The sequence below is a fragment of the Hyperolius riggenbachi genome, chromosome 5, assembly GCF_040937935.1.
Source record: "Hyperolius riggenbachi isolate aHypRig1 chromosome 5, aHypRig1.pri, whole genome shotgun sequence".
In the NCBI taxonomy this organism is placed as follows: domain Eukaryota; kingdom Metazoa; phylum Chordata; class Amphibia; order Anura; family Hyperoliidae; genus Hyperolius; species Hyperolius riggenbachi.
The window spans coordinates 110,443,969-110,470,082 of NC_090650.1; the positions used below are offsets into that span (position 1 = coordinate 110,443,969).

General features: G+C 46.7%; 1 protein-coding gene and 1 long non-coding RNA gene across 6 annotated transcripts in view; one reads left to right on the forward strand and one right to left on the reverse strand.

Moving 5' to 3' along the window:
• SGO1 (shugoshin 1) overlaps positions 1 to 13,497 on the reverse strand; it is a 38,661-nt gene extending 25,164 nt beyond the window's left edge. For 2 of the 4 annotated variants that reach the window (XM_068236129.1, XM_068236130.1), the window contains exons 1-4: positions 13,189 to 13,392; positions 6,315 to 6,474; positions 6,041 to 6,237; positions 4,063 to 4,167 (exon numbers count right to left, since the gene is read on the reverse strand). In XM_068236129.1, coding sequence (XP_068092230.1) covers positions 4,063 to 4,167; positions 6,041 to 6,237; positions 6,315 to 6,456 — 444 coding nt within the window. In that variant the 5' untranslated portion in view covers positions 6,457 to 6,474; positions 13,189 to 13,392. Of the gene's footprint in view, positions 1 to 4,062; positions 4,168 to 6,040; positions 6,238 to 6,314; positions 6,475 to 13,188; positions 13,393 to 13,417 lie in introns of those variants that run through there. The other 2 variants (XM_068236128.1, XM_068236127.1) reach the window with 2 other exon arrangements.
• A 184-nt stretch (positions 13,498 to 13,681) lies between these two features.
• LOC137519712 (uncharacterized) overlaps positions 13,682 to 26,114 on the forward strand; it is a 60,262-nt gene continuing 47,829 nt past the window's right edge. For both annotated transcript variants that reach the window (XR_011021089.1, XR_011021088.1), the window contains exons 1-2: positions 13,682 to 13,939; positions 17,173 to 17,294. This is a non-coding gene — a long non-coding RNA (uncharacterized lncRNA). The remainder of the gene's footprint in view (positions 13,940 to 17,172; positions 17,295 to 26,114) is intronic.

A 26,114-nucleotide genomic window follows, 5' to 3' on the forward strand; every position in this document is an offset into this window, starting at 1 on the left:
CAAATACTTCCATTAGTATCCCCTCTATATATATATATATATGTATATGTCCAGCATGATAACATAAGTACTTGCCAGAGAGGGGTCTTGGGCAGGCCTGGCAGACTGCGCAGGAGCTGACCCAGCTGCGTCCTCCATGCTCACAAACAAACAGAGTGAGAAAGGGATCTTTTAGCATATATAACCCTGAGGGTTCTGACATCACCTGAGGGGCGGACCTGCTGCTTTACATAATTAATGATCCTTAGCGCCCAGCTGCGGCACCTGCCGACAACAAACATTGCCCCCAATAAAATACCTGAGTGAATCAGCTGCAGCTGATTCACCATCACCGCCGCAGCCCCTGCCGCGTCTTCTGAGTCACGCTGGACGCACTTGCGTGACTACTTCCGGGTTGACCCGGAACTTCCTCCTTCTTCGCGCGCATGCGCGTATATGTCTGCTGCCTCCGTCGGAGAAGCCTCCCACACGCTGCAGGACTCTGGCTGTTTCACTGCACAGCTTGTTTCCTAGAGTCCTGTTAGCCGCTGCCCCCGAACGCCTGCCGTGGATAGCACCCTGGAGACCTCTCCCTCCGCATCCCGTCCGGGACAGGAAACTGAACTGAGGCTTTAGGGTAGGTTACTCTTACTTATACTGCTGCCTATCTGTTATGCAAATCTTTTATTTTGCAGTTCCTGTCCACGGTGGGGAGGGAGACAGGTCTCATCCAGGGGTGCTGTCCAATGACGTTCTGGGAAATTACATGTAACATGGCATTGATCAATAGTTCCATTGACATTTAGAACTTCCCTGTGTTATTTTAATTTTACTAAACCGGTGCTACAAATTTGTTTCTCTGTGGCCTGATAAAGTCTGACTGCAGTGTAATTCTCCCTGATAACTAATAAGAAGTGAAATCTTGCATTTGGCTAGAACGCCGGAGAATATTACATTCAATATGTCATCATTTGCCTGTATGGGAGCTAAAGATTGTAAAGAGCAGCAGCAAATGTCATTGAGGCAGGAGAATCTTCAAACGTAGATTTTTAACTCTTAAAACCCAAGTTAATAATATAGAAACCTTTTCTCTAATATTTGGCAGCTAGATTTTGGTATTCCACTTTTATCACAATAAAAACTGAAAAGCAATCCTGCAGAAAACCATTTGGCAGCTTTCTAACCCGTGTAAAGGACCACGGAGGTGCGTCGCTTAGCGATCCTGGAAGCTGCACGTAGCAGTGGAGGAAAAAAAAAAAAAAAATCAGGATAGGAATACGCCATTTGCACAAATGGCGGTAAACAATCATACTGGTACTGCCCATTCACTTGAATAGACAGCGCCTTAGCACCGTGGGATACCCATTTAAACAGGCCCTTAAAGCACACCTTGACTCGAAGCAAAGTTATCCAAGAGAAGCACAGAGGTATATTAATGCTTGAGCCTCATACCTCTGTGCAATATCCATGCCTCTTGTTTACCCAATACCCCTAATCACTCCCAAAAAGAAAAAAGTGACCTTTGGCTAAAGTAAAATTTTCAGAGGAAGAGGCTAGCTTGCTGCAATGTTCCCTCCCATTTCCTCTTCAACGCCATTAAGATGAGGAAATGGGAAGGCGATAGGAGGGCTCCTCTCGGTCAAACTGTCCTTTGGCTATCAATTACCCGAAGGATCCAGTTTAACCTCCTCACGCCACAGAAAGCTCTACATAAGTTGTCACAGCCATATATTTCCTCATTAATCTCAAGATACCATCCTACTCGGGACCTTCACTCCTCTCAGGAGACCCTGTTGTCCTCTAGCTTGGTCACCTCTCACTCGCACATCCAGGACTTCTCCCAAGCGTCACCTCTCCTTTGAAACTCTCTCCCAGTCTGTCCGCCATGATCCGAGCTTGGAAACCTTCAAACACTCTCAAAACTCACACATTCAGACAAGCCTATAATTTGCTCTAGGTAGCATTGGATGTTCACTGCCTCATCCGCTAACCCGTGCCTCCCTCCCGAATATCTTCAACCCACTACTCTGAAGATTGTAAGCTCCCAAGGGCAGGCACTCATCAGCTTTGTATTGCTGGATGACTTGACTGCAGAGAGTCTTGAATGTATCATGCATTTTTGTATGTTGGAGCTACTGTATATAAATAAGAATACTGAAGTACACAGTAAACAAAATGAGGGTGTTTAATAAATCCCCAGAAGCTTTTATGAAATAACAGCATTGAGGTGGATTGGTCTTATGACATGTATTTTGGCCTCCAAATATCAAATCAAACATCTGAAGGAATGTGCTAGAAAAACATGTCCAATCCACAGCGGCCCTTCCTCTCAACTTACAGGACTTAAAAGGATGTACTGCTACAGTGTTACCCCCAGAAATTTGTTTTCCATCCGGGTGGCATGAAAAAGTAGCTGGGTGGGGCGAGATGAGGGAATGCAGGGCCGGCGCTTCTTTGGACAACTCTGCTTATGGCAGTGAAGAAGGTGAGCCGATGACAGTCGGGTGCTCACCAAAACCAGGCTAAGAGAGCCTATGGAGAACACTGCTGCTAACCTCTTGGTATCAGTTTATTTTTATTATTTATATAGCAGTTTAGTGTCTTGTCACTAGCTGTCCTTCAGGAACTATCTAATTTCTACCAAAGACATGTTTTGATTACCGGTATAGTATAATGCTGGGTACACTTTGCGTTTCCGCGTTCGATTATTTCCGAGCATTTCGATTATTTTTAGGTCGAATGCCATGTAAAGTATGGCAAATTGACCTAACAATCCATCGAACCGCAAATTAGACATGTTGGAAATAATCAAATCGACGTAGATCGAACACCACATCGACGCAGAAACGCAACGTGTGTACCCAGCATAAGGCAAATTTGGGTTAAAGGACAACTGAAGTGAGAGGGATATGGAGGCTGCCATATTAATATCCTTTTAAATTATATGAATTGTCTGGCTGTTCTGCTGATCCTCTAATATACAACCCTGAACAAGCATGCAGATCAGATGTCTGAAGTTTGACTGGACTTCAGGAGTGCGATTCACACTACTAATACATGAAAGATCAGCAGGATTCCAGACAACTGGCATTGTTCAAAAGGAAATTAATATGGCAGCCTCCATATCCCTCTCACTACAGGTGTCCTTTAAAGGGATACTGTAGGGAAGGGGGGGGGGGGGGGCGGTGGAACATGAGTTGAAGTTACCCGGGGATTCTAATGGTCCCCCGCAGACATCCTGTGCCCTCACAGCCACTCACCGATGCTCCGGCACCGCCTCCAGTTCACTTCTGGAATTTCAGACTTTAAAGTCTGAAAACCACTGCGCCTGCGTTGCCGTGTCCTCGCTTCCCCTGATGTCACCAAGAGCGCACGGCGCAGACAGACCATACTGGGCCTGCGCAGTACGCTCCTGGTGACATCAGCGGGAGTGAGGACACGACAACGCAAGCGCAGTGGTTTTCAGACTTTAAAGTCTGAAATGCCAGAAGTGAACCGGAGGCGGGGCCGGAGCATTGGGGAGTGGCTGCGTGGGCACAGGATGTCTGTGGGGGACCATTAGAAGCCCCGGGTAACTTCAACTCATTTTCCCCCGACCCCCCCTACAGTATCCTTTTAAGCTAATCAACTTTTCTGAATGTTTACAGAATGCAAGAAGAAAATGAAGTGCCCTGAGGAAACCAATGCAAACTCCATACATATAAAGTCCTGGTCCACTGCACCACCAAGACAATGCCCAAGACACCGCTTCAGAGCCATTGCCTTGAACCAGAGTGCATCCCATCGCGGCATAAGGGTGTCCTACACAGAAGGTAAGCAGTTTTAATGTTTTGGCTGATCAATGTATATTTTCCTGAAATCTTCAACTCCATGTTTATACTGTATTGCCCAATGTAAGCAACCCCGAGAGCAGCCATTGGCTTTGTTGGAGATCTTAAAGGAGTCAGACTCAATAGCACTAGCACTTTGTGTAATTAGAAGCAGAACTGCCCACACAGAGTACTCTTGCTATTATGTAAACACTCTAGGTTTTCCTCTCATCTCAAGACAACAACAACAACAACAACAACAAAAAAAACTCACATTATCAGTGGAACACAAGGTAAGAGCAGGACCAAGAAGATTGACTGTCTCCAGCAAATAATGAGAGGCTTTCGCAATTATTTCCTTCACGGATGCCAATTTGGCCTGTAAAACAAGCAAGAACAAACACATTTTTATTCCCAAGTTATTTAAAAAAAAAAAAAAACACACTACATGATGGAGGATTGCAAAACTAGACCCCCTCCTGCTAACATCACTCCTGCTACAATCATACTCATCTGCAGCTACCATATAGGAAAACAAAATGTAGAGGCTTGTACAATTAGCTAGCTGACTTTGGGGTTGATTCAAATTGTAGGACAAGATCCCCGCACTTTGGGCCCAATAGGCTGTCTGTCAAGTGGCAGGCGGCCTATTGGGCCAATCAAAATGCGGGGATCTCGTCCTACAAAGTCACTGGACCAGACAGGACGTTTGTAACTGGGGGTTTCTGTCACATTTTTTCTCAATTATCGCAGCCCTTACCACTGCACGCCTGATTTAGCATGTCAACCTGAGATTTTCCAGCATGTCCGATTGATACATGCGATCGATACATGCAACCAATTTCGGCGCAAAATTGGTTTGATTGTCAACTAGGCACGCTCTTGGTGGCACCGATTTTTATAATAATAATAATTGTCTTATTTGATGGTTGAACGGCCCCCAAGTCTACAGATGTATGGCCACCTTTAGCTAGAGCAGTGTCCATTCCAAAGTGATACGTGAACTGATAAGCGGTAAGTGCTGTGATATAGGAAAGAGGTGTTTTTTTTTACTGACACCACAAATTTTTTCATGGACTTTACTGGCAGCCCAGATTTGTTGACTTTTTTACTGACAGTCAGTAAATTTACTGACAGTTGGAAACACTGCTCCTTAGTCTAATACTTACCAGGGCTGTGGATTTGGTACAAAAATCATCACACTCCCCAGTTTATGAAACCACCGACTCCACGTACCCAAAATTGCTCCGACTCCACAGCCCTGGTAGCTTACTGAATCAACCCCTACTGATTTGTATGTGAGCCAGATGTAACCATCAAAAGCCAAGCCATAGGTTTCCTACCCCTGCCATAGAGCCTTCCCAGCCCTAGCTCCACCCCCTCATTCCACCGCAGCCCCCTTTTGAATCTACATACCTCCGGGACTATGCAGCAGTCGGGGGGGGGGGGGGGGGGGGGCAATGATGGAACGAGGTGTTGGAGCGAAGAGCAGGAAGGCTCTATGGGTTCCACATCCGTCCCTCTACATAGTTAAGTATCGAGCCTGAAGCGAGTTTCCTCCCTTAAAGAGCAACTGTAGCGAGAGGGATATGGAGGCTGCCATATTTATTTCCTTTTAAACTATACCAGTTGCCTGGCAGCCCTGCTGATCAATTTGGCTGCAGAAGTGTCAGTATAACACCAGAAACAAGCATGCAGCTAATCTTGCCAGATCTGACAATGTTAGAAACACTTGATCCAATGCATGCTTGTTCAGTGTCTATCGCTAAAAGTATTAGAAGCAGAGGATCAGCAGGATAGCCAGGCAACTGGTATTGCTTAAAAGGAGATAAATATGGCAGCATCCACATACCTCTTGCTACAGTTGTCCTTTAAGGTTCACTTTAAATCAGACTGCTGTTTGATAATTTCTCCACGGCTTAGGAACCCTAGACCCGCGGCAAATTCAGGATGAAGACTTTGGCTTAGCTCCTGCATGTCAAATACCTTCAACAGGGGACAGTGGTGGAACAATGGGGCAGAGGAAGGACAGGGAAGGCTCTTTGGAACCCAGAGCCTTCCCCCTACACAGGCGAGTATTTATTTATTTTGTAACCCATGTCCAGGTCACTTTAAATAAAGCCAAACTAAGAAGCACTTTCTAAAGTCCATTATAAGTATTACTGGTTCAAGTGAGATTATCTTTAATGAAAATACACTCAATAAGGTGAGCTTAGTGTGCATAATCTGCCTTTAATAATCGGTTTACTCACATCCGATTGGCTGTCACCTTGCGGCATGCTGAGCTTCCTCCTCAAAACAAAGATTTCAAGCATCAACCTCTGGTGTTCCCCCTTTAAATGGAGAATGAGATCCTGAGCTTGTCGGGTTTTCAATTTCTCAGCTTGCAGAGCCAGAGCCAAGGATTTGTTGTTGGCTTGACAGCTTTTTAAAGATGCAGAACTATTTTCTAAAAAAAGAAATGAAGGACTTTAAATACATACTTCAAACGTCTTCTTTACAATTTAATTTGTGACATTCTCTTACGGATGATTTTCACTTTTGTAGATAACCCCTTGTTGATGGTGGCCACCTTAGAGAGCTTCTTTGTTCTCATTTCTTTCATACGCTCTTTTATATCTTCCAGGCTAACCTGAAAGGCCTTCTTCAAACACCTCTCTTTCGCCATTCTCACTCAGTCCGTGCACTACAATTAGGGGAGAAAAAAAAGCCTATTATGACACTAACAAGCTACAGAGCATAACCTCACAGCAATCTTAAAGCAGCACAGTTAAAGATTTAAATACCATTGCCAACTGGTTCATATTCCTTATCCTAAAGTGTACCTGAGATGATTGAATGCCAAAGTTTTATACATACTTGGGGCTTCCTCCAGCCCCCTTCGGCCTGAACGCTCCCCTCGCCAAAGTCCTCCGTTACGGTCCCTGTAACTTCAGTATAAAGCAAATTAGTGCGCACCACTTATCACAAATTATATGACTATGTACAGTGTGCCAGGGAAAAGGAACGGAAACCATGTATTGTAAGAATTTATTCCCTTGAAAAAGCACCACTGTCATATCATAAATCATCCAAATAAATAATTTAGACCAGTCCAATACAATTATGTTCAAAAAGTTGCAAATGTTGCGGTATAGCCAAACAGGAAAATTCAACCTTAAAAAACAATTAAAAAAAAACAGTACAAGGACCTAAGGCCCATACCAATCAGAGTAACGGGTAATATATATTATATTTGGCAAGGAACAACCTCTCCAGCAGGGGCTAATAAAGCCCACACAGGAGTATGACCCGGGTCATATGGTGAATATACAGGAGTACAATTATATGTAATGCAGTGACATTTAATAATGATAGGGTACTAATAGATCATAAATAAGATGCCCGCCAGCAGTGTGGCTGCGCGTGCTTCCAAGGCTGGGAGCGTTTTGTGCAGAAGGCTCCTTGTGACGGGAGCAGGGCAGGGCGCGGACATGCGTGCACAGTAAGCCCTGGCTCCTAAAATTACCAGGAGCCACAGCGGAGGAACGAGGCAACCGAGGACGTCGAGGGACAGATCAGTCCGAAGGGGGCTGAAGTAAGCTCCAGGTACCGGTATATATAAAACTCTTGCATTCATTCATCTCAGGTTTACTTTAAAACAAACCTGAGATGAATGTTCTATATTGGCCTAGTGGAACAACCAGTTTTAGCCAGAATCTGATCTTTTATCATTAGCCCCAAGCTATAAAGCAGGTGCACAGGAAAAAAAATTATGTAAGCATACCCTTACTAGCAAAAAGTTTTCCATGAAGATCTTCACAACAGGCCTAGGACCATCTCCTGGTGGCTAGCGTGAAAATTAGAACAAAGGGAATTTTAGGGCTGGTTCAGACGGGCGTTTTTGTGGCGTTTAACGCAGCGTTTTTTGGGATCTACTGCCATCCCATGCAAGTGAATGGGAGCGTTTAGAGCTGGCTTTTGCAGGCTTTCATGAAAGCCTGGCAGTAGATCCCAGCGTTGCGTCTAGTCTCAAAAGCAACATGCTGCTTTCAGAGGCAGTAAACGCGAGTAAACAATAGCAGAGACCAGAGCTGCTAGCCTTGAACGCTTTTCAAAAGCTTTCAAAAGCTAGCTTTTAAACGCTGGCGTTTAAACGCTGGCGTTTGAACGCAATGCCAAGCAAAAGCTCAGCAGACGCCCGTGTGAACCAGCCCTTAAGCTTACCAGAAAGAGGTTTTCTCTGAGGTTCTTCACAAAAGCCACCAGATCTTCTAGGTCTGTCATGAAGAATGAATGGAAAGGTTTTTTTTTTCCTGGGTGCTCTGCATTTTGTAGTGGGCTTTATAAAAAGTTTATTGCATGGTGGTGATCTATTTGTGGAGCTATTTTGGAAATACCCAAGCTTGTAGAGAAGAAAAAACACAAGGAGATCGGGAGCCCAATCTGGCGTGATATCGTAAGGCTACCAGAAGAATAGAGATGAGAAACTCACAAAAGTGGGTTGCTAACGAGGCAACCACTCGTGATTGTTCCTGGTGAGGTGTTAGTCGCGGCTCCAAAAAGTTTTGGCCCTAGGAAAAGCCCTAGTGCCTGATCCCTTAAAGGGAGTAATTAACTATACTTGGGTGGATAGGAGGCGTCCGTAGAGACCAGAGTAGTATGTATATAGTATATAGATGGAGATATACAAATAAGTGTTCTCTCCTACCTTGAAGTAGGGACACTCAAATGGTTTGTAAAATAAACTTCAATTATGCACATCCGACAAGGCATTTCATGGCCAAAGCTGCTTCCTCAGGCCAATAACAATACCTTCTGCAAAATAAGTAATGACTCTGGGCGCCTGATCACCAGGGAACAAAACCTTTTTTCCGGTTTATGAATATGGCGCTAAAAAAAAGTGGTAATCAGAATGTTGGAAGTGGAGACCCTAAAGTGGCACTCAGTGTTTGTTTTTATAAACTGGCCTCTTTGATGCAGAAAGAAAGAGTCAGAGAAAGTATGAGAATCAGGCAAAATCATTTAAAAACGTTTCAGAAACCAACATGGTAGTCTCATGAAACAGAGACCGGAGATTATGTAGCCATCCAGCAAGGATAGATAATATGCATTAGTAAGGTCCAGTTTTCATAAACATAAATTCGCTGCGTTTCCCCCCATGGAAAGCTGGAGGTCAGGGTCGGGCAAGGGGGTTAGAGCCGGAGGTCAGGGTCGGGCAAAGGGGTTAGAGCCGGAGGTCAGGGTCGGGCAAGGGGGTTAGAGCCGGAGGTCACGGTCGGGCAAGGGGGTTAGAGCCGGAGGTCACGGTCGGGCAAGGGGGTTAGAGCCGGAGGTCACGGGTCGGCCAGGGGAGAGCCGGAAGGTCAGGGGTCGGCCAGGGGAGAGCCGGAAGGTCAGGGGTCGGCCAGGGGAGAGCCGGAGGTCAGGGGTCGGCCAGGGGAGAGCCGGAGGTCACGGTCGGGCAAGGGGGAAGAGCCGGAGGTCACGGTCGGGCAAGGCGGAAGAGCCGGAGGTCACGGTCGGGCAAGGGGGAAGAGCCGGAGGTCACGGTCGGGCAAGGGGGAAGAGCCGGAGGTCACGGTCGGGCAAGGGGGAAGAGCCGGAGGTCACGGTCGGGCAAGGGGGAAGAGCCGGAGGTCACGGTCGGGCAAGGGGGAAGAGCCGGAGGTCACGGTCGGGCAAGGGGGAAGAGCCGGAGGTCACGGTCGGGCAAGGGGGAAGAGCCGGAGGTCACGGTCGGGCAAGGGGGAAGAGCCGGAGGTCACGGGTCGGGCAGGGAAGAGCCGGAGGTCAGGGTCAGGCAGGGGAGAGCGGGAGGTCAGGGTCAGGCAGGGGAGAGCTGGAAAGCAGGAAGGAGAGAGCTGGAGAGCAGGGTCAGGCAGGGGAGAGCTGGAGGTCAGGCAGGGGGGAGCTGGAGGTCAGGGTCAGGCAGGGGAGAGCTGGAGGTCAGGGTCAGGCAGGGGAGAGCTGGAGGTCAGGGTCAGGCAGGGGAGAGCTGGAGGTCAGGGTCAGGCAGGGGAGAGCTGGAGGTCAGGGTCAGGCAGGGGAGAGCTGGAGGTCAGGGTCAGGCAGGGGAGAGCTGGAGGTCAGGGTCAGGCAGGGGAGAGCTGGAGGTCAGGGTCAGGCAGGGGAGAGCTGGAGGTCAGGGTCAGGCAGGCGAGAGCTGGAGGTCAGGGTCAGGCAGGCGAGAGCTGGAGGTCAGGGTCAGGCAGGCGAGAGCTGGAGGTCAGGGTCAGGCAGGCGAGAGCTGGAGGTCAGGGTCAGGCAGGCGAGAGCTGGAGGTCAGGGTCAGGCAGGCGAGAGCTGGAGGTCAGGGTCAGGCAGGCGAGAGCTGGAGGTCAGGGTCAGGCAGGCGAGAGCTGGAGGTCAGGGTCAGGCAGGCGAGAGCTGGAGGTCAGGGTCAGGCAGGCGAGAGCTGGAGGTCAGGGTCAGGCAGGCGAGAGCTGGAGGTCAGGGTCAGGCAGGCGAGAGCTGGAGGTCAGGGTCAGGCAGGCGAGAGCTGGAGGTCAGGGTCAGGCAGGCGAGAGCTGGAGGCCAGGGTCAGGCAGGCGAGAGCTGGAGGCCAGGGTCAGGCAGGCGAGAGCTGGAGGCCAGGGTCAGGCAGGCGAGAGCTGGAGGCCAGGGTCAGGCAGGCGAGAGCTGGAGGCCAGGGTCAGGCAGGGGAGAGCTGGAGGTCAGGGTCAGGCAGGGGAGAGCTGGAGGTCAGGGTCAGGCAGGGGAGAGCTGGAGGTCAGGGTCAGGCAGGGGAGAGCTGGAGGTCAGGGTCAGGCAGGGGAGAGCTGGAGGTCAGGGTCAGGCAGGGGAGAGCTGGAGGTCAGGGTCAGGCAGGGGAGAGCTGGAGGTCAGGGTCAGGCAGGGGAGAGCTGGAGGTCAGGGTCAGGCAGGGGAGAGCTGGAGGTCAGGGTCAGGCAGGGGAGAGCTGGAGGTCAGGGTCAGGCAGGGGAGAGCTGGAGGTCAGGGTCAGGCAGGGGAGAGCTGGAGGTCAGGGTCAGGCAGGGGAGAGCTGGAGGTCAGGGTCAGGCAGGGGAGAGCTGGAGGTCAGGGTCATTGCAGGGGAGAGCAGGCATGGAAGAGCTGGAGGTCAGGGTCAGGCAGGGAGAGCTAAAGAGCAGAGTCGGGGAGAGCTGGAGGTCAGTGTCAGGCAAGAGAGAGCTGGAGGTCAGGGGTCGGGCAGGAGAGATTATTGTGAGAGCAGGAGACAGGAAAGTCAGTGTAATGCATGTTAAGGTGACTATACGGCTAGCGATTTTGGGGCCTGAGCGACCATCCAATTATTTTGTTGAATCTGTGCCACAACAAGCTTATTCAATTTCAGGCCAAAAATCAGTCAAATGGATGCTCAAATCGATTGAGGAAGCTGGAAAATCTCGGTCCGATCAGATGATTAGTTTGACAGTGTAGGGTGATTCATTGGACAAGAAGATCAATGTGTAATGTAGGTTAGTTTGTTGAAACAGATTCTCGGCAGATTCTATCAGTTATCAAATCTGCCAGGGAATATCAGTGTATGGGCACCTTGTTGCCATAAACTTAAAGTGAACCTGAGGTGAACCACAGGTAAAAAAAAAACAACAAAAACACATGCTTACCTAAGAAGAGGGAAGCCTATGGATCATATAGAGGCTTCCCACTCCATCCTCCAGGCCCCCCCGAATAATTCCGATAAGGTCTTGTCAGAATGAACATTAGGGCCATGCTCCTCTTCAGGCACAACCTCCAGTAGGAGTAGCTTCATCATACTGGAGCAGGCACAGCGCAGTTGCTCTCTCGCCAACAGCCCCGATGTTTAGCGGCAAAGACTGTGTGTGGTGAAAGTTTTGCAACTTTATAAGGTTTTGCAACCGGTTGCAATCATTTGGAGGTATTAATATCAAAAAGTGCAACCTAAGCATGGACTTAAAGCAATTATCAGAAAATGCAACCCAACCTAACCATATTCTCACACAGAACCCTCCTCTGCTAGACAACTAATAATCCCCCCCTGGAGGGAACTAATAACCCTCCCTCCATGGGAAACTAATAATGCCCCCTGGAGGGAAGAAATAACCCTTTAAACGTACGCTGCTTTTGTAAGTCAGTTGAAAACAAGTACAGCCAGGATTCCGGAAAGAGGCCGCACAGGCATAGTTATGCACAGCTCATATAGTGTACGCTGTATGGCAAGTTGCAAAAATCGAATTGGTTGCAGCATCTTTCACCACAATGGCATGGAAAGTCTCTATATGTTTCCCTGTTCTTTGGTCAATGTTCTCCCCAGGCTCTTTTAGCCGGGTGCTTCACCCAGCTGTCATTGGCTCACCTCCTCCTATTCCCGTAAACAGAATTGTGCAGAGAAGTGCTGGTCCAGCATTCTCTCCTACTTTTTCATGCCACCCAGCTGGGAAAAAAAAAATCTGGGGGAGAACACTGTTGGTAATTACGTGTCATCTTACCCTCTTGACTCACCTCAGTCTTCTTTAAAGGGACACTATAGGAGGGGTCGGGGGAAAATGAGTTGAACTTACCCGGGGTTTCTAATGGTCCCCCGCAGACATCCTGTGCCCGCGCAGCCACTTACCGATGCTCTGGCCCCGCCTCCGGTTCACTTCTGGAATTTCAGACTTTAAAGTTTGAAAACCACTGCACCTGCGTTGCCATGTCCTCGATCCCGCTGATGTCACCAGGAGCATACTGCGCAGGCACAGACCATACTGGGCCTGCACAGTACACTCCTGGTGACATCAGCGGTAGTGAGGACACGGCAACGCAGGCGCAGTGGTTTTCAGACTTTAAAGTCTGAAATTCCAGAAGTGAACAAGAGGCGGGGCCGGAGCATCGGTGAGTGGCTGCACGGGCACAGGATGTCTGCGGGGGACCGTTAGAAGCCCCGGGTAAGTTCAACTCATTTTCCCCCGACCCCCTACAGTATCCCTTTAAATGAACTTGAACTTTCACAGGACAGAAGGAAAACAGAGAGAAATGCATCCTGTATGTATTTAGAAAGTTTAGTCTGTCGAATCCCCCTTCATCTGTGTCTAATCACTAGTTGTAATTTGATCACTCCCCTGTGCCACCTGACTGCCACGGCAGATAAGCTCATTTGGAAGCATAGGATGTTAACAATATGTCTGCTTCCACGAAAACAGGAACAGTAAGTAGAAACTGCAGATTTATTGTAGGATTTGTATCAGCTTTAAGGTTTTTATGCTGTTGCGTATATTTTAGAGCGTTTCTGAGTTCAGGTCCACTTCAAAATATTGTACGCTGTAGAGTGCAGCAAAAAAAAAAAAAAAAAGACTTTTACATAAACTGCAACATAGCATAATCCAGTGTTTCCTTATATCTACTGCTCTCAACAAGGATGTAAACAAGCATGAAAGTACCGGTGGTAGTAGCAGTGTGAGGAATACTGGGGTGCTTAAATCTGACCCAAACAGACCTTGATATGCTTTCTGTAGGGACCTACGCCTCTTGTATCCTCAGCACCTGAAGTCACAGAGCAGTGTTGCTGGCTGTGCTGGGAGCAGTACTGATGGTGTTGTGTCCCCCCAGAAGCAAACAAACATATGCCTGGCTTGGTCTCAACTCCCCCGCTGAACGGACAACACAGGCCACCCGCTCCTCCACCTGTAGAGCGCGCAGCACCCGGCACCTCTGCATTCCCTCACCTGCACGGGCGCCGCTCCGTCTCCGCTTGGCCGCTTCACCACTCCGTACAGCCCAGCACCAGCGACTCCTCAGCCAGTACAAAATTACGTTAGTTCAAACGCATGGCGCCGCCAGCTGCGATTGGCTGCATCAGCTGACCACGTGATCGGAAGATTCTAACTTAGTAACAGGAACCGGAAAAGACTCTTGAACGAACATATGCGCAGCCATCTTTGTTTTGGGCTCGGGTGTGCATGCATTGTAGGTCTTTAGAGCAACGTCTGTATTGTAGCGCCCTCTAGCTTTAACCGGCTAGAATGGAGTTGTTGGAAGGAGGTTTCTCCTTTCCATAGCTGTAGCAACTAGCAAGTTCAGTACTACCTCTAGACCAGTGGCTTGATGGGGCTTTTCTCTGCAGAGTGGGAAATAAGGCATACCATGGCAGAGAAAACTAGAATGAAGGGACGGAAAACAAACAACTTACTCCAGGCAGAGGGGCACACCAGGTGTGAGGTGGCAAGTGGCCTGGCACATGCAGAGTGGTACATGTCGACATTCAGTAGTGACAATGTGATTCATATTTAAAGGGAACCTAAACTGAGAGGGATATGGATGTTTACTTAAACAATACCAGTTCTTGGCTGTCCTGCTGATCTCTTTGGCTTCAGTTGTGGCTGAATCACATGCCTGAAACAAGCATGCAGCTAATCCAGTCTGACTTCAGTCAGAGCACCTGATCTGCATGCTTGTTGAGGGGCTGTGGCTTAAAGTATTAGAGACACAGGGTCAGCAGGAGAGCCAGGCAACTGGTATTATTTTAAAGGGAAAAATCCATATCCATCTCAGGTTAGGTTCCCTTTAAATCCCTGATTTGGGGTTGAGTTTTCTTCAATGCATATTGTATGGAATAGATAACAAATAGGGTGCTCATCTCAATTCCCTACATAGCTTCCCTACAGCAAATACATTCACCACTCCTCCCTCAGCGAGTGCAAGTACTGAAACCCGCTACTACAACCCACACCCGGTGCTTCCATAGGGGCACACTGGGCAATTGCCCAGGGCCCCAGAGCAGTCTGATGCACTTCTTCAGTCTGTGTGTTTTTGTCTTTATCCTCGTGGGTGCCTATTCTCTGTGACCCGGGGGCATAGAGACTGAAAGGGACCCTGAGAAGTGAGGAAAAAAGGAAATCAGGACTTACCTGGGGCTTCCTCCAGATCCCCGTAGCCCGCAAGGCCCCTGGCATCCTTTTGGTCCCTTCCGTTGGTTGGGGGCTTTGGTAATATGTCGACTTTGGCTGAACACCCGGCGTGTCATCAAGCCGGTTGCCATAAGTGTCCTGCACATGTGTGGTTCAGTCTATAGACAATATAAAGATAAGGGGCAATGGTTCATAGATTTTAGCTCCAACATACTTCAATAAATGTGTCATTGAGCAGAGACAATGAAAAAGTAAAAACTTAAAAAGTAGATTTAAAGGACCACTCCAGTGATAAAAGTAAGCAGTTAAAATCTGACAGAACCGACAGGTTTTAGACTAGTCTATCTCCTCATGGGGAATTCTCAGGGTTTTTGTAAGTTTCACTTACCTGGGGCTTCTACTGACCCCCTGCAGACATCCTGTCCCACACCGGTCCTCAAGGATCCTCCGGTCCCCGTGCCACAGCTCACTTTTTTTGTCTAAAGAGACAAACCCCACTGCGCCTGTGCGACCGTGGCCACACACGTTCTTTGCTCCTGCTCACATTGCAGGGAGCATCCTATGCAGGCGCAGTATGAGAAAACGTACTACTGCGCCTGCGCAGGACGCTCCTGGCGATGAGAGCGAGGACGTGAGTGGACATGCAGTGGCATTCGTCTCGTTAGACGAAAAACGATAAGTGAGCCGCGGCACGGGGACCGGAGGATCCTTGAGGACCGGCGCGGGACAGGATGTCTGCAGGGGGCTGGTAGAAGCCCCAGGTAAGTAAAGCTTTTATTTAAAAAAAAGTTAAAGATCCCCTTTAAAAGCATTTCCTGAATGGCAGTTGCTAAGTCTAACTGCCAAAATAGTAAGATACCAGCCATCTTTCCCTAAGGGCCTGTTCAGACTATGCGCGTTCTTAGACGTTTTCAGGGAACGTGTCTGGGTACCAAAAACGCATAGGAACGGCTCCTAATGCTTTTGAATGGGCTAGTTCACATGTATGCGTCTGAGACGCATACGTTTCTCATCCGCATTGCTGCACGCAGTTCTGTGCGTTACGCATAGAAACGGACGCAATGAAAGTCTATGGACGCGTATCAAAAACGCGTACTATTGCGTTTTTAGCGTCCGTTTTCCTCTGCGGTTCCCATAATTATTTTTTTTCCCATGGGTCACGTGTGTGTGCAAAACGCAATAGAATACGCATTAGAACGCAAGAAAAACGCATGCGTTTTTCAACTTGCGTTTCTTTGATTTTAAACGCATTCTTCATACACAGATAGTCTGAACAGGCCCTAAAGGTGGCCACTAAGGCCCCTTTTAAACTTAATCAGTTGCTCTCAGTTATAACTGAAAGAAAACTGATTTTCAAAGTAATGCCCATGTTCTCCTATGGCACAGTTAACACTTAACCCATTTAAACTGAAATCTTCTTCCCAATGCACTGTTATGGAAAAAATGCATACCAACGCGCACTTACGCCTACTAACGCACACTAACGCATACGAACTGATTAAGTGTAAACAGGGGCCTTATGATACAATTTGCTGAACAATCGATTACGAACGATTCTTCGTATGAACGATTGTAAATGGACCACTATCTCCTAACCAATCTGATCAGATCGATCATATTGAACCGAAATTCAGATCGATTTCATTAATCTGATCAGATTGGTTTGGAGATTTTTGTCCATTAGTGGTCCCAAACGATCATTTACAATCGAACATTCAGCAAATTGTATCATTAATGGCCACCTTAACGGCAGTTAGACTGAGCAACTGTTTTTAATAACCATGAGAATCCCCCATGAGAAGATGGACTAGTCCAAAACCTGTCGGTTCTGTCAGATTTTAACTGCTTACTTCGCTGGAGTGGTCCATTAAATATAAAATAAAACTGTTGGATATCTAAAAAAGTAATTTTTAGGAGTAGGATGATGGATACAATTGTTTATTTTTTACCTCGGGGTTCCTTAAAGGTAGCAGTGTAGGACTCATTACCCTTATTGGGGATTTTACAGGTTTTAGGATGTTTTGTATTGATTTCAATCTCATGTTATATTACTGTCTGGGGGAAAGGGGAGAATGAGGGAAACCAGTTGTAATAGAAACCTCAACTACCCTTTATTGCTGGTTTCCATTTTACTGTTCAATCCAGACATTTGCAGCAGAAAAAATGGGCTGTGTTCACACTGTGTCCACTGCCCTGCATCTTGACAGAACAGGAAGCAAGAAAGAACATGGGTAAAGGACTGCAATGATTTTCTATTGGCCAGTTCACAATGTACATTTTCTCTTAAAGAGACTCCGTAACAAAAATTGCATCCTGTTTTTTATCATCCTACAAGTTCCAAAAGCTCTTCTAATGTGTTCTGGCTTACTGCAGCACTTTCTGTTATCACAGTCTCTGTAATAAATCAATGTATCTTTCCCCTGTCAGACTTGTCGGCCTGTGTCTGGAAGGCTGCCAAGTTCTTCAGTGTTGTGGTTCTGCTATGAATTCCCCTTTTCAGGACCCTCTCTGCACACTGCCTGTGTGATATTTAAATTAGTGCAGCTTCTCTCTACTCTCTTATCTTTTACAAGCTGGATAAATCGTCCTCTGAGCTGGCTGGGCTTTCACATACTGAGGAAATTCAGACAAGGGCAAAGCTGTTTGCAGGAAGAAAAGAGCAGCCTGAAACTTCAGTGCATGAGAACTCGAGGAGGTAAGAAACACACAAATGATCTCTTGAGATTCAAAAGGAAGGGTGTATACAGCCTGCTTGTGTATGGATGTATTTTCTATGTGTGGACATACTGTACATCAACCTACTTCCTGTTTTGGTGGCCATTTTGTTTGTTTATAAACAAACTTTTTAAAACGGTTTTTAACCACTTTTAATGCGGCGGGGAGCGGCGAAATTGTGACAGAGGGTAATAGGAGATGTCCCCTAACGCACTGGTATGTTTACTTTTGTGCGATTTTAACAATACAGATTCTCTTTAGCCATTTTTGTTTCTTGCACTTTTGCAGCAGTCAGTCCTAATAAGTCAGTCCTAATAAAATTTTTATGGACAGCAAACTGCATTAGTATTCATCTGATGAGTGGCACGGACCTGCTCTAGCGTAGCAGAGGACCCTGCAGTCCTTGCAACACAGCACATCTCTGTACTGGTATAGCACATCTGTACAATAAGGATGTGGTAGTGATCTGGCATTGTGTTAACCAAGCCACAGTTCTGGATAATCTTTTGGAAATAATGTACGCATTTACAAAACAGTACATATTAAGGAGCGTTCCTGAGTTTTCTTTAAAGAAAACCTGTAACATAAATAAACCCTCTGGGGGATACTTACCTTGGAAGGAGGAAGTCTCTGGATCCTAACAAGGCTTCCCCTGTCCTCCGCTTTCCTGGCAATCCAGCATTGCGACCCCTGAACAGCGGCGAGGCAAATATTTACATTTTCAGCGCTGGCGCAGTAACGGCTCTTCATTTGGGCTAAGGCGGAAATAGCCGAGCCCGATCGTTTGCACTCTGCTGCACAGGCGCAGGTCCTTTACACCTGCGCAGTAGAGCGAATTCAATCAGGTTTGGCTATTTCTGTCAGCCTGAATGAAGAGCCGCTACTGCGCCTGAGCTGGATCACGGTAGGTAAATATTACCGCACAGACGCAGATCTTGTCAAGCCTTGTCGAGGGGGTTTCGGGGGAGCAAGTGCTAGATTCCCTCAAGCTACAGAGGATGGGAAAGCCTCATTGGAACCTGAGACTTTCCCCTCCCAAGGTAAGTATCCCCAGAGAGTTTTTTTTTTTTTAATTACAGGGTCGCTTTGAAGACTAATTCTATTGAAAAAGACCTGCCACGCAAAGCTCTGTCTTAATGCTGCCAGGATTGGTGGGTCTCACCTGCTGATGCGTAATTCATTAGACAGGTGAAGCTCCGCCCCCTCCATTGGCAAGACAGTCACTGACATTTTCTTCTGAAGTCTTCTGAAGTTCTGGCCACCCCCACATACTTTGTTGCAGCCATCCTCCACCTTGGCAGCCACCAATTACGCCGCTGCAGCTGAGGGCAACACAGGTGGGGGTGACCAAAGCTTCAGAAAACTTTTGAAGAAAATGAACGACACTGTGGTATCTTTGCTGAAGAGGGGGGTCCCCGGTTCGAATCCCAGCCAGGTCAACATCTGCAAGGAGTTTGTATGCACTCCCCGTGTCTGCGTGGGTTTCCTCCGGGCACTCCGGTTTCCTCCTACATCCCAAAAACACACAGATAAGTTAATTGCCTTCCCCCTAAAATTAGCCCTAGACTATGATACATACACTACACAATACATGCATAGACATATGACTATGGTTGGAACTAGATTGTGAGCCCCTCTGAGGGACAGTTAGTGCCAAGACAATATACTCTGTACAGCGCTGCATAATTTGTGGGCGCTATATAAATACTTAATTAAATATTAAGACAGAGCCTAACATGACAGGCTGTCGTTTTCACTGGAAATGAAACTTTAAAGCTTTGGGAGACCTTAGGATAAGTGCACCTATCCTTAAATCCTGTATTATAGAAACACATGAAACAAGGCTGTATATGTGTATTCTAAACTGCATAACTTTATTTGTCAATTTCATTATATGCTAAAACATTGGCAGAGTGTAGTTAAATCTGTAGTTTAATATGTTCTGAACCAGACACCAAAAAGGACGCTCAATGCTTTAAAGAGAACCTGAACTGAAAATAAAAAGTCAAAATAACCATACACAGGTCATACTTACATCCCGTGTGGTCTACTCCTCAATCTCTTTCTCCTCTCCTGCATCCCATTTGTCCACTGTGATCAATGGAATTCTCCGTCCTCCATTTTAAAAATGGCCATTACCAAATAGCAGCTTCCTGATCAGCACACTGTTAAACTGTAATATCACCCACTTGAGCCATAGGGAAACATGGACATTACCTTGCACATTCAGTTGTAACTGACAGCTGCTGATATATAATTGACAGCAACTCGTATATTTCAGTTCTGACAACATTTTGTCAGAACTGGAAGGGATCACTGTAAGAAGAAAATAGTGAGCTAAGAGGAACTGACGGTGAGGTTAGTATGTAACATTCATTTGCAGCTACGTCATGTGTTTATTTTAAATAATTTTACTCGCTTCAAGTTCCCTTTAAGGGTTGCCCCATAGGACTGGAAAATGTGCTCAGTATGTTCCTGGGGGGTGGAATAATTTTCAGAATTCCACTGGGGCAACAACCACAAGCGTGACAAAGGATCTGCTACAGACACAGAGAACCCCTACATTTTGTGCCCAGGACTGGGCTCACGCACACAATATCAGTAGAGTATCAGCATACTTCAGAAGTAAGTTCAGCAAAATCATATAAAATGCTAGCAGTTTTAGCAAAGTTAGAGTGACTTTAAAATTATGACATTCAGAATAGATTTACATAAGCTGAAGTACAACAACATATATTTATTGACCATGCTATTAGACTTATACGAAAAAAACTTTCTTGCAGCTAAAAGACTAATAAATCAAATTCGAAGTCATATGTTTGAGGTTTATGAGCCATTTAAATTGTACCTGGGCCTTCCTGGTGAGTTAAAGTCTGTATCCAAGAATAATGTCATCTGAATGATTGAAAAGGGAGTATAAATGACTAAAGCCTAGTGAAGTATTGACATTTTTTTAACCTTATTTTATACCTTGTAAAACATATTTGAACAAATAATGAATATTCATATTAAACATTATCCATACATTTTGACAACAGTATAATATTCATTAAAGGGGCACTACAGCAAAAAACTGTAAAATTTAAAATATGTGCAAACATATATAAATAAGAAGTATGGTTCTTGCAGAATAAAATGAGCCATAAATTACGTTTCTCCTACAATGCTGTCACTTACAGTAGGCAGTAGAAATCTGACAGAAGTGACAGGTTTTGGACTAGTCCATCTCTTCATAGGGGATTCTCAGCAAGACTTTTATTCTTTATAAAGATATTTCCTAAAAAGGATTTAAACAATGATGCTGGCCAGCTTCCCTGCTCCCTACACAGTTTTTTGGCAGTTGGACAGAGCAACTGCCATTCACTAAGTGCTTTTGAAAATAAATATATCCCTGAGAATCCCCTATAAAGAGATGGACTAGTCCAAAACCTGTCACTTCTGTCAGATTTCTACAACCTACCGTAAGTGACAACAACATAGGAAAAAAGTAATTTATGGCTCATTTTACTCTGGAAAAAATTTACTTCTTATTTGTATATGTTTGCACATATTTTACATTTCACAGTTTTTCATTGTAGTTCACCACTTAAGGACCGGGCTGTGTTTTAGAGATCTGTGCTGCGTGGGCTCTGCAGCCCGCAGCACAGATCGTTAATACAGCAGGGCGATCAGACTTCCCCCCTTTTTTCTCCACTAGGGGGATGACCTGCTGGGGGGTCTGATCGCCGCCACTCTGTGTGCCTGAGCGGGGGGGGGGGGGCCTCCTCAAAGCACCCCTCCGCAGCGTTATCCGTCCTCCCTACCTCTTCCTGCCTCTCGCTTAGGCTCTGATGTGCGCTGGACGGATATCCGTCCTGCGCATTGTAGGATAGGCTTCAGCCTATCAAATGACGGCGATCCCCGGCCAATCAGAGGCCGGGGATCGCCGATCTGCCCTACGGCGCTGCTGCGCAGCAGCGCCGTATGGTGTAAACAGCGTGGATTTCTTCCCCGCGTGTTTACATTTTGCCGGAGAGCCACGATCGGAGGCTCTCCGGCTGTTCACGGAGACACCCTCCATGAACTGACATGGAGCGGCCGTTTCCATGGTAACCCACTTAAGACCTGCTGACGCATATGGGCGTTAGCTGGTCGTTAAGTGGTTAAGGTGTTCATAATGCATACATGCAAAAAGGGCACTTTTCACATGGTCCAGCCCAGCCTGTTAAAGCCCTGCAACCATCCCATATAATAAATGCTACCATTCTGAACACATGTCACTATGTCTTCTTTAGTTACAGGTTGCCCAGAAAGTTCATGGTGAACCAGAACTCCTAGGAGAGTGTAATCCTGGGAATACACGAGTCGATTTTGCCGCTTGATTCCGCGCCCGATTGTTTTCTGCGCTCGATTCTCTTGTCTTCCATTCGTTTTTCTTATCTTTACCCATTGTTCCCCAAAATGCAAAATCAAGCGCGGAAATGATCGGGCACGAGATTGGACATGTCAGAAATTATCTATCGAGCCATCTAAATGGCTCAAAATCAAAGAGCAAACACTGACTAAATCATTTATACATAACTAGCTGATTGCCCGGGGTTGCCCGGGTATGTATATGGCTGGTGTTGGCTCCGCCCACTTTTCTAACCCTAACACACATTGACTCAGTGACCTAGTTTGTGAGCTTTGCATTGTTTGGCATCAATAATTTGCATTGAAATGAAACAAATCTGATTGGCTGTGGCTCCACCCTCTTTTCTGAATTTGAACCCCAGTCACCCAATGACCAACTGTACCAGGTTTTAAGCTTGTGTCCTTAACAGTGTAAGAATGGCAGCAATTGAATATTCCCCTTGAAAAGCAATAAATGAATTTGGATTGGCTTTTTTAGGCTCCACCCTCTTTACTGAATATTAATCCCAGTCACCCAGTGACCAACTGTGCAAAGTTTGAGAACCCTACCATTAACAATGTAAGAATGGCTGCAGTTTACATTTTCCCAGTGAAATTTGTATTTGTCTCCACCCACTGATGACCCATTATTGCCTGGGTATGTATTTGGCTGGTGTTGGCTATGCCTAACAGTAACAGACAATTACTTAATTACTCAATGACCAAATTTGTGAGCTTTGCAGTCTTTGGCATAAATAATTTGCATTGAAATGAAACAAATCTGATGGGCTGTTTGTGTCTCTACCCCTTTTCTGAATTTGAACCCCACTCACCCAATAAATAACTGTACCCAGTTTGGGGCTTGTGCTATTAACAGTGCAAGAATGGCAGTAATGAAATATTCCCCTTGAAAATCAATAGATTAATTTTGACTGGCTTTTGTAGGCTCCATCCACTTTTATGAATAATAGCTGATGAATCGGTGTTGCCCGGGTATGTATTTGGCTGGTGTTAGCTCCGGCCACTTTTTCTAACCCTAACACACAAATACTCAATTACCAAGTTTGTGAGCTTTGGGGTCTTTGTCATCAATAATTTGCATATTCCCATAGAAATTAAACAAATCAGATTGGCTGTTTGTGGGTCTGCCCCTCTCCAGCATTTGAACCCCAGTCACCCAATGGCCAACTGTAGCAGGTTTGAGGCATCTGTTATTAACAGAGCAAAAATGGAAGCAATTTAAATATTCCCCTTGAAAATCAACAGGTGAATTTTGATTGGCTATTATAGGCTCCATCCACTTCCCATAAAATGAATCTCAGTCACCCAGTGACCATCTGGGCAAAGTTTGAGAACCCTGCCATTAACAGTGTAAGAAGGGCTGCAGTTTATATTTTCCTAGTGAAATTTTTTTTGCCTCCGCCCACTTTTTGTAACCTGGACACACAGTCACTCAGTGACCAAGTTTGTGAGCTTTGGGGTCCTTGGCATCAATAATTTGTATATTACCAGTGAGATGAAACAAATCTGATTGGCTGTTTGTAGCTCCACCCCTTTTCTGAATTGAAGCCCAGTGAACCAATGACTAACTGTGACCAGGTTTGAGGCTTGTGCCATTAACAGTGCAAGAATGGCAGCAATTTAACCACTTGACGACCAGATTTTTTGTGTGATCTTGTAATAGATTGCGGAAAAGCCGCCGCGCGGACTGGCAGCAAAGCGGCTGCTTCCGCGTCCAGTGCGGCGGTTTGCACGCGTCGCCATGCATCTGATGTGGCTGGGCCTTCTAGTGCACACAGATTGAGGAATACGCGTGCGCGCGCTGAGTGGCAGAACCTTTATGACAAACGAGGAGGGATCAGCTGACCAGATTGGTCAGCTGATCTCAGAGCGGGCGGCTATTGGTTGATCAGCGATGGGTGGCACCGGGGAGCACCGCTCTATATATAGTTATTGCTGGTCAGTCTCAAGTTCTCAGCCGTTGCGAACACTTACGTGAAAGCACTCAGACCATAGTCAGATCCCACAGTGTGTTAGAACCAGGAGGACCTGGGAATTCACACTGAGCCAGATTACTATTGTGTTATACTTCAGACTAGTTCCAGGGTTTTGAGACCACGGGCCTCACACCCAAGACTAGGGATACTGTGTTACTAATGTGTTATACTTCAGACTAGTTCCAGGGTGTTGAGTCCACGGACCTCACACCCAAGACTAGGCCTTGTTTGATATCTGTTATGACCTATTGCTTTCCTGACTCTCCTTCTGCTTTCTGATTCGGTACCTACGCATATCTGATTACCTGTTGCCAACCCTGCCTGTCCCTGGTTACCAAATCAGCCTTCTGTCTCTGTACCTTATCTGCTCGTGTGTTGCCGACCTAGCCTGCCCGACCTGGCGAGCTATCCCTCTCCATTGAGAGATTAGTCTTCAGCCCTGCTTGTGACGCCCACCTTCTAGGTGTCACTTAGCCACAGGGCCTTCCTGCTGTTCAGCCTGGGGCTCTACCCTCTTGGACGTTTCAGGCTGCTGGAAGGTCTTCGCACTTCCCTAAGGGAGGTATTTCTCATACTGCCAAGGACCACCTGCTCCTCGGGTGGTCCTACTCAAAGTCATTACTGTTGCACCGAACACTCACACTATATAGGTGTCCAGAGGTTAGTTATACTTGTATTCTTGGTGATACTGCAGATCACCAATAATCAGATTCGCTCTGTGTGCTGACACCGATCGTTACAGAACGGCAGACCATAAAAACAAAATGGACGCACTTAACAGCCGTCTTGATACACTCACCACCTCGGTGGAAAATTACATCCGAGTGCTGGACAGTCATCAGACCCAGATCAACGCTTTGTCTGGGTCTTTACAAGTCCTTCAGACGGCTATGAATACAGTCCGATCTCCTCCAGGTACAGACTTACGTATGCCTGTGCCCGAAAGGTTTTCTGGTCACAGATCTGACTTTCAGAATTTTAGAAATCGAGTGTTGTCATACTTTGAGTTAAGGCCTAATTCATCAGGAACCGTGACACAGAGAATTACTTTTATTAAGACTCTGTTGTCAACACATTCTGGTCACTGCAGTAGACGACTCTCCTCTGCAGAGTAAATACCCTCTGTCTCAGACCCCAGAGTTAAGGGTCACGGTGGGGGTGTTACATAGAGAGAGTCTACAATTTCTGGTTTTGCGGATGACAACTTCCACGATCATTCTTGGCATGCTATGGTTACAACTTCACTCCCCTCAGATCAATTGGACTTCAGGTCAGCTAACGACCTGGTCTACCCATTGCCATCATCATTGTTTAGCGAAGGAAACCTTGGGTAATACCAAGATTCAGGTGGAAGGTTTGCCAAGCCAGTATTCAGAATTTGCTGACGTGTTTTGTCCAAAATCAGCGGATAAACTTCCTCCCCACCGTCCCTTTGATTGTCCCATCGATCTCAGGTCTGGTTGTACATATCAGGGACGGTGATGAATGGAAGACGGCCTTTAACACACCCGACGGGCATTACGAGTACCTGGTGATGCCCTTCGGGTTGTGTAACGCCCCGGCCGTCTTCCAGGAGCTGATTAATGAGGTGTTCAGGGAGGTGCTGGGCAAATTCGTCTTGGTGTATCTAGACGATATACTGATTTTTTCATCCAACCTCTCAGAGCATAGGAAACATGTTAAGTTTGTGTTACGGAAATTGAGACAGAATCTGCTGAATGCCAAATTGGAAAAATGCATTTTCGAAGTGACCTCTGTCCCTTTTTGGGGTACATTATGTCGACCTCTGGCCTCTCTATGGACCCTGGAAAGGTTTCTGCTGTCTTGGAGTGGCCTCCGCCTGTGGGACTGAAGGCACTCCAAAGATTTCTGGGGTTCGCCAACTACTACAGGAGGTTCATAAAGGGGTACTCTATGGTGATCTTGCCTCTCACCAGTCTCACCAAGAAAGGGGCAGATACTCACCACTGGTCCACAGAGGCCCATGCTGCTTTTTCCACTCTGTTCTGTTTTGTTCTGCACCCATATTGAGACATGTGGATGTCACTTTCCCCTTTATCGTGAAGGTTGATGCCTCAGAGGTGGGGGTGGGGGCTGTATTGTCTCAGTGTTCTGGTTTACAGGGAAAACTCCACCCATGTGCCTATTTTTCTCGTAGGTTTTCACCCGCAGAGAAAAACTACGATATCGGCAACCGGGAACTTCTAGCCATCAAGTTGGCCTTTGAGGAATGGCGACATTGGCTAGAGGGGGCAGAACACACCATCACAGTTTACATGGACCACAAAAATTTAGAGTACATAGAGGGCGCCAAGAGACTTAGCCCCCAACAGGCCCGGTGGTCGTTGTTCTTTTCAAGATTCAGATTTGTAATTACGTATACCCCTGGTAGTAAGAACATCAAGGCCGATGCCTTATCCAGGTGTTTCGAG